General features: G+C 35.3%; 1 protein-coding gene across 1 annotated transcript; it reads left to right on the forward strand.

Moving 5' to 3' along the window:
- Positions 1-6,538: 6,538 nt before the first annotated feature.
- Positions 6,539-10,447, forward strand: LOC114306002 (uncharacterized). The gene is made up of 3 exons (XM_028251153.2): positions 6,539-6,745; positions 7,454-7,613; positions 8,087-10,447. The coding sequence occupies exons 2-3, from the start codon at positions 7,520-7,522 to the stop codon at positions 10,306-10,308; spliced, it is 2,316 nt and encodes a 771-aa protein (XP_028106954.2). The 5' UTR covers positions 6,539-6,745; positions 7,454-7,519; the 3' UTR covers positions 10,309-10,447.
- Positions 10,448-11,255: the final 808 nt, after the last annotated feature.

Raw genomic sequence — 11,255 nt, forward strand, 5'->3', positions numbered from 1 at the left:
AATTTAGTATTTTTCCATCATCTTTTGTATATCACAACCCAAGCATTCCCCAAACCTCCCTTTGTCGTGGTTTCTCATTGTTCTTCCTTATTTGATGTTTTTTTGAAATTTTCCTTATGGATCCTAGGCATTATTTGAGTTTTTAAATAAGTATTAGTGAGTTGATTTAAATATTTTGTGAGATAGTAAGAGATTTTTTTTGAGTGTGTTTGGAAGCCTTGTTGAAATTTGGTAGTTGTTTGGAACTCTCCTCTTACTTGTTTATCCACTTCAAGGCTTAAAAAGCTTATTTGGTGGGAATTTCTCTATTTTCTTTATACAAGCATCCTACGGCTTCTTCTTCTTCTTCTTTTTCCCCCTCCCCATTATCTCATGTTGTATTTGATACATACATTATTGTGAGATTATAAAATCCATTCACATAGATTGTTGTAAAAATTTAACAAAGAGGTGAACTTTTGTTTCAAAATTGTACAAAATAAAATATGACCGATGCTGTCTAATCAGTGGTTTTCAGTTGAGAACACATGATGAGGTTAGAAGTGTTTCTCTAAAACAGAATGAAAAATCTAGAAATTCCCTAGATATTGATTTGTAATTATGTATCAATTTTAACGAGTAAATAGCAATCCCAATCAAACAATCAAAGACAAATTAACACAACGATTTAATGTGGAAAAACTACAATTAGAGCGCCTCCAATTGTGATAAAAAATCACAGGCAAAAGTCACAAAACAATTCACTAAGAAGACATAAAGAAATTACACAAGTGTACTCTCAATTATCTAGCGAATCGACGTCCGAATCGAACTGACCCCTATATGCCTCTTCTAGCCCCGTCTTTACCTCGGAATTGTCTTGCCCAACATTGAATCCACAATGCCGATGTTGAATCACGACAATGAGCTACTCCAGAATCCACCAAAGCTTCAGGTCTGAATACCCCAGAATCCACAAAAGAAGAACACTCTCTTTTGTATAGAATAAACAAACAATCCTTTGATGTATACTTCTTAAACTTTGAATTGAATACTCAATCAAACATCAAAGAAAACTACCAAAATGGTCCCAGAAGAAAACGCTAGAACCCTCAAAGAAGATCTGGAAGCCGTACCCTAAAATCTGATTGAAACACATATTTATAGAAAACTGAATCGTGATCTCCGCTCAAGCGCAAGAATGGCCGTTCAAGTGGACTGACGCTCGAGCGCAGGAAGTTCCGCTTGAGTGCAAAAACACAACTTTCAATACTGTTGCAGACAGTTCAAATTTCTAGAACCAAAGATTCTCCGCTCGAGCGCACATAGTCAGTGACGTGGCAATCATGAAAGAATTAACTTCTGAAACATCTCTACAAGGCGTAATTCGAGTTGGATTCACATATGAAAATCATTGTCACAACCCCATTCCGCCCCTAGTAGAATGGTGCCGTGATGGCCAGTAATCCGAGATTACCGAAGGCCAACTTTCAAAATTCACACACAATCAGAGTATTACATATGGGGCTAACATGTGCGGAAGCAATATATACAAATCTAATTAGTCCATAAGAGCTGTGCATAAGTCAAATGAAATGACATACATCCTTACATAGATTTACAACTTGAATATAAGCAAAATAAAATACATATTATATCTTGACTAAAAGGCTTCTTAAGCCGACATGTTCAAAATACATAAGCTTCAAGATTGTCGACATAACATGCATTCCAAAACATCTTGCAAAACACACATCTTGACGTCACCACCTTCTAGCTTGTTACCTACATATATATATATAGAGAGGGTGAGCTTGGATACTCAGTGAATGGTATAAGAAATAAAGGGGTAAATGAATGATTCCCGAGGTCCTTGTCAAAACAATACATATATCATAACTTGTACAAAACAAAGCATGGGATGAATCAAGTTCATTAATCAAATCTTTCAAAGCTTCTTGGATGTTAAAACATCAACATGTACTTGGGGTGATGACATTCCGAACAAAACAAATCCACCCGTTCATAGACCGTCGGTGGGGGCTATCCGTTCATAGACTGTCGATAGCAGATTTAGACAAATCCACCCGTTCATAGACCGTCGGTGGGGGCTATTCGTTCATAGACCGTCGATAGTAGAGATCTCACAAACATAATGCTACATGGGCTTAAAGTCCCCTAGCATGGAAGGACTTTCTAAGAATGTCATCCAAAACAAAGCTAATTACTTGATACACGAACTTATACTTGATACACAAAATAGGAGTAATCATTCATGCTTAACAAATACTTTCAAAACAAAGCAAAGCAAAGCCTTTATCAAAACGTATAACATAGCTTTATTAAAAATACCACTCACATAGTTCTTGGGATGTCGGGATCAAGGCAAAGGTCCAAGTCCTACAAACAAATGGCAAAGTCTATTGAATGTACTCTTAAAAACAAGCTTTACATGAATGCAAATGATCTAGGGAAAACATGCTGGAAAACATCTAGGGAAAACATGCTGGGAAACATCTAGGGAAAACATGCTGGAAAACATCTAGGGAAAACATGCTGGAAAACATCTAGGGAAAACGTGCTGGGTACCAACCAGGCCTTGGAATGGATGCACATAAACGATCTAGGCAAAAATGACCTAGCTGAGTGAACTCAAGAGGTCTTGACCGAGGTCCCACACCTCTTGGCCAAGGTGTGGTTACCTAGGCTTCAGTATGCAGCTGCCTGCCGAGGTGTTACAAGGTGCCGGCATGGGTGTACCATGGTCGGCCTAGGTGTGCAGTGGTTAGCCTAGGTGTGCATGCAAGATAAACTAACGTGCAAGTGATCATGCAAGGTAGGCCAAGGTGAGATACGATACTTGGCCTAAGTGTGTGATCTAGGCAATAGTGGTCTCGGTGATTACACCTAGGGAAATGAAGCCTGGAAATCTGGGTTTCATCCTTGAAGAACATGGGCATGAAGAACATGAAGAACATGAATACTAAAATCATAACTTGTTATTACAAGATCTGGGATTTCATGCTATGAGTTCGAAAACATGGACCTTGGTACCCGTACTTGAAGATCATATGAAAACAAACACGAAAACATGCATCTTGATACAAACCTTCAGATCAAAACATGGTTTTCTTCAAGAACACATGAATATCACTTTCTCTTCCTAAAACCGAACTTCAAAGCAATGCATGGTTCATGAAACATGCTAGATCATGTAATGCGATTAGATCAACATAAAGAATAACAAGAGTAGATCACGAATCTAACCTTAAAATATGGATCTAACGGTTCGATCTCTAGGGATCAAGCTTGAAAATCTACCTCTCTCTAGAATTCCTATTCCTCTCTTCCTAGAGCTTCTCTCTCCTCCTTAGAACAAAGATATAGAAATGATAGGTTTCTCTCTCTGACGGCTGACTTAACACTCTGCCGGGACACATGGCACTACCGGATTCGTTCTCCTAAAAAAGGTGACTAAGTGACAAGACATGTGTAAGACAAAGTATATACAACAAGCTAGATGACATGGGCACTCCGGCAGGTAATGATCTCGGCTAAGGACATAGGCTTCGGCAAGTAAGGTCTCAATGATCTCGGCTAGGAAGGATAATACTTGACTTAGCTGTGCCACACCTCGGTCTAGGTCATTCCAGTCCCGGAACAAGATCACTAGGTGCAAGGATCAGGGATCTAGGACGCCTAGATAATAACATCTCGGCCCAGATGATGCACATCTCGGCCTAGGTGGTGCACACCTCGGCCTAGACGATGACATCTCGGTCAATATGCCTAGGTGATGGTGGAGATCAACTAGAGTGGTTCCAAGATGGTCCTAGGGGTAAGAGGTTCAAAGGTGTGACCTAGGCTTGGCATGACCTAGGCTTGACATGACCTAGGCTTGGCATGACCTAGGCTTAACATGACCTAGGCTTGGCATGACCTAGGCTTAACATGACCTAGACTTGACATGACCTAGTCTTGGCATGACCTAGGCTTAACATGACCTAGGCTTGGCATGACCTAGGCTTAACACAGCAAGGAAGGAACAAAGCATGCATACAACACTTAGGGAAAACATGATAGCATCAAGACAAGACAAGAACCTTTACCTAGGCAAAACAAGTCTAAGTCTACAAATGCAAGCTTAATAAGACAAAATCATGAAAATGCACATGAACATGACTAAGACATGAATGTCGGTTATTACAATCATAGTCTCACTGAAGTAAAAGATCGAATACAATTACAACTGAAAAGAGTTTTGTCAAACGGGATTGTCAAGAATTAAAACCTAACACAAAAAATAAAAAATAGTTTATTTTGGGTGCTCTTTGCAGATTCATACCTCTTTCAAGTGGTAGTAGTCTTCTTTTTATAAAGGTAGCGCTCCTTGCCCTAATTATTTGTTTGACGAGTCTTTTAATTGGATTAGGCCATTCTTAGATCTTGTTTGAGCTGAATCCAAGTGTATACTTTTGATCTCACAATTATTATTTTGTATTTTTCTTACCCAGTATCTTATTTGCTAATATTTTATAGTGATTTTAATATCATGAAATGGTAGCAATGGTAATTCAAACAACATCAATTATATTATATAAAAAAGAGAGTACAAAGTTTGGCATGAGAAAATAAACAAAGGTCTCGTTTGGAAAGTTAATTATTTTAGTTTTTGACTATTTTAAGATGTTAAAATTTTTGTATTTAGAAAGATGGTTAAATTTTTTTGTAGTTTGATATGATATTTATAAGAGAAAAAAATAAAATAATTATGGATTTAATTTGACATTTTATCTTATTAGCTATTTTAGTCTATTTTACTTTTTTGTGAATTTTAACCAAAAACCCATTTGCCAAACAAGGCCTAACTCTCAAGAGATTAGCAAATAGAAATAGATCGTGGAAACAATAAGAAAGGGAAGTATTTGGGTGTGCAAGATCCATATCATATGTACTTATATAAATTCTCACAAATATATATAAATTATCTTACAAAATCGTTTAAGTTCTCACAAATATACATAAGTTGTGGCCTACGTATATTTGTAAAAATTACGATTTTATAAGATAACTTACGTATATTTTTGAGAACTTACAAAAATACATATAATATGCATTTACACACTTAAAAATTACCCAATAACAAAAAAGCTAGAAAAAAAGCTTTTGCAATTGTCAGAAAAGGGGACTAGAGCCCAAAAGAATATGTATTAGATTTATAACCTTCAAAGACACATTTTATATTGAAAATGTTGGTTTAGGGATTGTTTGGAGTGCCCTAAATAAGTGTACTTTTTATCTTTTTGAACTAAAAAGTTGAGGGAAAAAATATGGATGTTTGGATTAATTTTTTGACTTTTTATGAAAAAATGTGTAATAAAAAATTGTAAAAATTAATTTGTAGGAAAAAAATTAGGATTGGGAGTTGTGCAGTCGTAATTGTTAACTTTTGGTGAATAGTGTTAACTTTTTAACTTTTTAAATTTTTTCATACTACCCAAACTTGTCTTGAAATCCAAAAAAGTGTTCTTGTGATTATATTTGATGAGTTGTGATATGCATTTTGTCACGTTCAAACTTACTTTGTTTAAAATAAAATAAAAATAATAAAGTGTCAATGAAATACAGGAAATGTATAAGAAAATACATGTTATAATTACTTTGAAAAACGAATTAGAATCAATTTACTTATTTGTACAATATTTTAAAACTCAGTGATTATACTTTGACATTTAAATTTTCAATGAATTTACCAAAAAAATTAAATTAAATTAAAATGTTTAAATTTTTTTTTACATAAATTCAAATTGGATGATTATACCGACCTCTCTTGAAATATAGTTTGTCTCACAATTTTAGCATAATTATACAAAACTTGTTTTTAGTTAAACTAAAACCTAAAAGAATCAAAATTAATGCAGATGATGGGTAGACATAAGGTAAAATATATATTTTAATATAAAGAAGATTATTTTTAAAAGGTTTATTGGTGATAAGTCATTTCTACAGGAGGATATGGCATTAAATCAAATAATTTATCTTTTATGTAGATAATAATATGATTAATGAAATTGTTTAGTGAGAAAGACAAATTATTATTTTGTTTTCATTTTTACCACACTACCACTAGATCGCAGCTAAACCACCATTGACATTGGAAAGTCACTAACGGCTATGGTGATAGTGGTGATGATATACATAGATAGATAGATTAGGTAAACATATAAGTGACACGTGGATAAATAAAGGAATGACATGTGGACATATAGATAAACCTTGGATAGATAGTTGTGGATAAATAGATAGGGATAATATGGTCTTTTAAACTATATTATCATTTTGGCCTCAAAAGAATAGAATTTGGCATTGCTGCCCAAAAAAATTTAAAATTAGGCTTATGGCTTGGGTTTTTTTTTTTTTTTTTTTTTTTTGTATAACTAATAAAAATATGATAAAAATGGGTAAAGTATTTTATAAATTAAAATTATAAGAAAGCGTAGATTACCAAAGGGTATGATTGAGAGTTACAAGTAGATCCAAATGTTCCACATGCACATCCATGAGACGTTGAGTTAGTTATATATATGCATGCGCGCGCACACATACATAGGTACATCCCCTGAATCACATTGAGTACGAGTCATCTAATCTAACCAATACAAAAATTCTCTCTCTCTCTCTCTGCCTCTTTGCGTGCTTCTCTCTGTATTGGTTTCATCAGATCAGCCACAAATTTGGAGCTTTATTTACAGATTTCAATTTACAGGTAATTTAGATTCCATCACTTTTGGCATTGTTCGCACAATCATCTCTGTTTGTTTGTGGAGAAAAACAGAGGAATGAAAAGTAAAATACACTTGGAATCTTATATATGGTTATTTTCACGTTGAATTTGTTTCTTGGAATACATAAAGAAGAAAGGCAAATCGTTAAATTCTTGAGATTTCTTGTTTCCTTGGTTCACAATGAATGAAAATGAGAAAATTTTAAGATGTAAACCTCCTGTTTTCTTTTGTTTTCTTAGGAACCAAACAGAGCAGTAAGTTCTGGTTTTGTTTGATTTCTTGAATGAATGATGCGATAATTTTTATTTGTGTATTTATTTTTGTATTACAGCGTTTCTAATGGTTTAGATCATGTTCTATTTAGCTTCCTTCAATATTTGATTCATTTTCTGGTTCTGGTACTGATGAGAAAATTGTAAGATAATTTAATGATCCTGAATTTTCAAATAAGTGATTTGATTGATTTATTTTAGGATATTGTCCATTTCTTTAGATGTCCATATAGTATATACACACAAATTATATACATATTTTTGGTGAAACAGTATTTCTGTATTCTAATTGTAATCTCGCCTTTTCTGTTATTTTCGAATGAGCTCTTTTTGCCATTTCAACCACTTAGGTGTCAGATGTCAAGCATAATTCTTGAATTACAATAATGTTTTCATTCGATTTTTGTTGCGCATCAGATAGAGACAGCATTGTCTTGATATCCCTGCTTTTCGAGCAAAGTTTTCTAGAGAGCCAGCCTAAAGATGCCGAGGAGTCGCTGGGGGGAGTCAATAAAGTCCTTGGGGAGTAGTCATATTGATCCTGAGAAAGATGAACAACTGAAGATGACTAAAATAGGTATACTGAGCCGTCCAAATTTAATTTAGATTGACAAATTTAAACCCTGTCTCTGATCATATTTGAAATTATATAGCCGCCCAAGTCTGACCCCTACTAATCCCCAAATGTGTTACAGCTGGGTTTCTGTTGAATCCCCAAATGTACATTTTTCTGTCTTTTAAAGGCGTTGGTCAGTGGCTTGAGCTCTTCAATCTCTCTTTCTTCGATATTTGAGAATTCAAGCTCTCCTTACTGCATCTTGATTCGTAGACTGTGTTTGGATTATGGATTTGAGTAGTGATTTGGTAGGAAAAGAGAAAAGGTAGGTGAAATGTAGTAATATTTTATTTATATTTCACCCACCTTTTCCCTTTTTCTTTTCAAATCTCTATCCAAATCCATGATCCAAACACAATGTTAAGCTATTATCTTTCCTCCACAAATGTTTGGCTTCCCCTGTACTAAATTCAGAAGTTTACTTCTTATTGCAGAAATAGAAAATAAAGTAACAAAGATTATGAAGCTTATAAAGAAGAAGAACCAAGCCAAAAGAGATGGGAACTCGGCAACAGACTTGGAACTTAATGAACTTATCGATGATTTTCACAAACAGTACCAATCACTCTATGAACTTTATAGTAATCTCAGAGAAGAGGTAAGAGAAAAAGTTCATGGCAAAGAAAACAAGGAGGGCTCTTCTTCTACCTCCAGCTCTGACACGGAATCATATCATTCTGTTGATGAAGCAAGCGCTAGAAGCAGTCCGAGGAATAAATTTAACTCTATAATCGAAGAAAAGGAAGCTTTACATACGGAATACATGGCATCTCCAAGCAAAGTAAAAGAATCCGAGAAAACGATTAAGGAGTTAATGATTGAAGCAGAGGAAACAGAGATCACGAAACAGAAACTCATGAAAGAATGTGGGCAATTAAAGGAGAAATTGGTTGTAAGAGAGAAGGAATTGTTTTCCCTCTCTAGAGAAGCACATCAGGTTAATGAGAGTAAAGTACCGACTCAGATAAAGGAATTAGAACGCAAAGTTTCTAGCTTGAAACTCGAGAACAAAAACTTGTGCACCCGAAAGAGAGAACTTGAAGAGAAAGTCAAAGGTCGAGGCAAGGAAGCTAAACAACTAGGAGAGGAAAATTCAGGACTGCGATCCCGTATTTTAGAACTTGAAATGACATCCAAAGAGAAAGAACATACACTTTCTGCTCTTCGAAGGAAACTTGAGGAAAATGAGAGTAACTCGATGTCTAAGATTGAGGATTTGATGGCACGCACCAACAATTTGCAATTGGTAGTGGACACTTTGCGAGCTCAAAAAGGCGAATTGGAAGAACAAGTGTTGTTCAAGAGCAATGAAGCATCGGTTGAAGTGAAGGGCGTACTGGATCAGATTAATGTTTTACAACAGGAGCTGCATTCCCTAACCAGCCAGAAAAGTGAATCAGAATCGTCTGTAGAGAAAGTAACTCAAGAAATATCACATTTCCTCATTCAGATAGAAAATTTGAAAAAGAAGTTAGAAAGCAAGACAATGGATTTACAGAGAATGCTAGAAGAGAAAGTGGGTTTAGAGAGACAAGTGAAGGACCTGGAGCTAGAAGCGGGTTCTCTACGCAGCAAGAAAAGTGAGTTGGAAGAACAGATGAGAAGTAAAAATTATGAGGCTGATCAGTTGAGAGAAGAAAAAGAAGGGTTACATGTTAGAATCTATCAGTTGGAGAAATCATTAAAGGAGAGGATTGATGAACTCTCTGCTCTCCAAATGAAGTTTGAGAATTTTGGGAATGATTCATCTTCTCAGATTAAGGCTTTAGTAGCAGAGTTGGATTCATTAGGGGGTGAGAAAACCCAACTGGAGTTGAAGATTGAAAGAGAGAAACAAGGCTTAATGGAGAGATTGACTTGGATGGAGAAACAGAACATTGAATTGACAAGCAAGACCGTGGAACATCAAACAACTATGAAAGGCCAAGAAGCTATTATCAACAAGTTGAACGATGAGCACAAACAAGTTAGAGATCGGTATCTTGAGTCCATGCTGAACCTGCAAATTGCAGAGAGAAAGATTGAAGAGACTGCAGAAGAATTTCGCAAGAAATTTGAAGATAGTCTCCGTATCTTGAGCAGGAGGATCCGTGTTGCAGAACAGTTACATGTGGAGAACAAAGATGTGTACAGAAAGACAAAAGAGACATACGAGAAACAACAAACGGACCTCAAAGAAAGGGTTGCAACTTCTGCAATCGCAGTCAAGAAAATGAAGGAAATTTCGCTGACGGCAAATGATATCTTGACTGGTTTAGATGTGGTGGCACTGAAATTCGAGGAGTGTAGTGGGAACTTCTTGAATCGAATTTCCAAGACTTCTTGTGAAGTCTTGTTTGCGAAGGATTGGGTGAGAAGGAAAAACAAAGCGATAAAGCACGTTCAGGAAGACGTGGATTGTCTGCTTTCACAGCTGGATACGAAGGAAGCAGAGATATTGGGACTGAGAGAGAAGGTTTGGAAGTTGGAGAATACGGTGAGAGAATTGAAGAAGATGGTGAAAGAGAAAGAGGAAGGAATGTTGGGTATGAAGGAGGAGAAGAGAGAGGCTATAAGACAGTTATGTGTGTGGATTGATTATCATCGGAGTCGAAGTGATTATCTCAAGAAAATTCTCTCTGATATGATTGCTGTTAGAAGCCAGAGGACACCATAGAACATTTTCTTGATTGTTTTCCATTCAATTTTTGGTAACTTTTTCTTAATGAATCATTAACAGTTTTGTTCATTCTTTCAACTAGACAGTTGGTGCCTACTGAATAAATACTATGGGGGGTATCTGTCAAACATCATAGTCTGTGAATCATGTGAAAGTTAGTTGCAACCTAGGCTTTCCTAATTCACTTGTTCAGATTGTATAGGAAATTACGAGGCTGTTTTTTGAAGCTTAAATGAGTTGATTATAACTTATTTTAATTTAAGAGTTTGTGTCAAGTTGTTTGATGCAACTTCTACTTATAACTTATTAAGCAAAAATAACTTAAATAAGCTGATTATCTATAAGTTGAGAGGGGTGTTTTTGGCTATGCATTCTGATTATCAACTTTTAGTTTTACAATACGCAGCAACCATCTTTTGATTTGCAACCACAAGTAGGAATGCATTGCTCTTGTCATGGGTAGACAATTTATAAATAGGAATAACTCCGCTCCAGTCCACTGTTTGAACCGGAGGGTTCAGTTTGGCTCATTAGGGGTTCATTTTGAGTTCATTTCATTGATCCAAGCTGTTAAGGTTTTAGTGCATTTGAGTAGATATACAAAAAAAAAAAAAAAGAAAAAAGGTTGATCGTATATATTGGTAATCACATGTTTAGATCACATTTGTCCTTTTAAAAATAGACGGTAAATATAATTTAAAAATAAGCCCTGTAATTTTTTTTAATACATGTAGGATGTAATCCAAACATGTGATTATTGATATCTGGCTTGCTCAAAAAAAAAAAAAAAAATTACTGATATCTGGCCAATTTCAAATGCATTAAACATTGAATGGTTCAGATTAAAAAATAAATCCCCTAATGAGCAAAATTGGACCCATATATATCACATAAAATAATCTTGACCACACATATCACATGGTGGGATCTATCATAAAAATACA

The sequence above is a fragment of the Camellia sinensis genome, chromosome 13 (genome assembly GCF_055761805.1).
Source record: "Camellia sinensis isolate YWXY chromosome 13, ASM5576180v1, whole genome shotgun sequence".
Taxonomy (NCBI): domain Eukaryota; kingdom Viridiplantae; phylum Streptophyta; class Magnoliopsida; order Ericales; family Theaceae; genus Camellia; species Camellia sinensis.

Excerpts from the sequence above, each read along its gene's own strand:
- LOC114306002 (XM_028251153.2), top strand. The coding sequence starts at position 7,520 with ATGCCGAGGAGTCGCTGGGGGGAGTCAATAAAGTCCTTGGGGAGTAGT. Across the intron at positions 7,614-8,086 it reads ACTGAAGATGACTAAAATAG|AAATAGAAAATAAAGTAACA; the intron begins GTATACTGAGCC and ends TTCTTATTGCAG.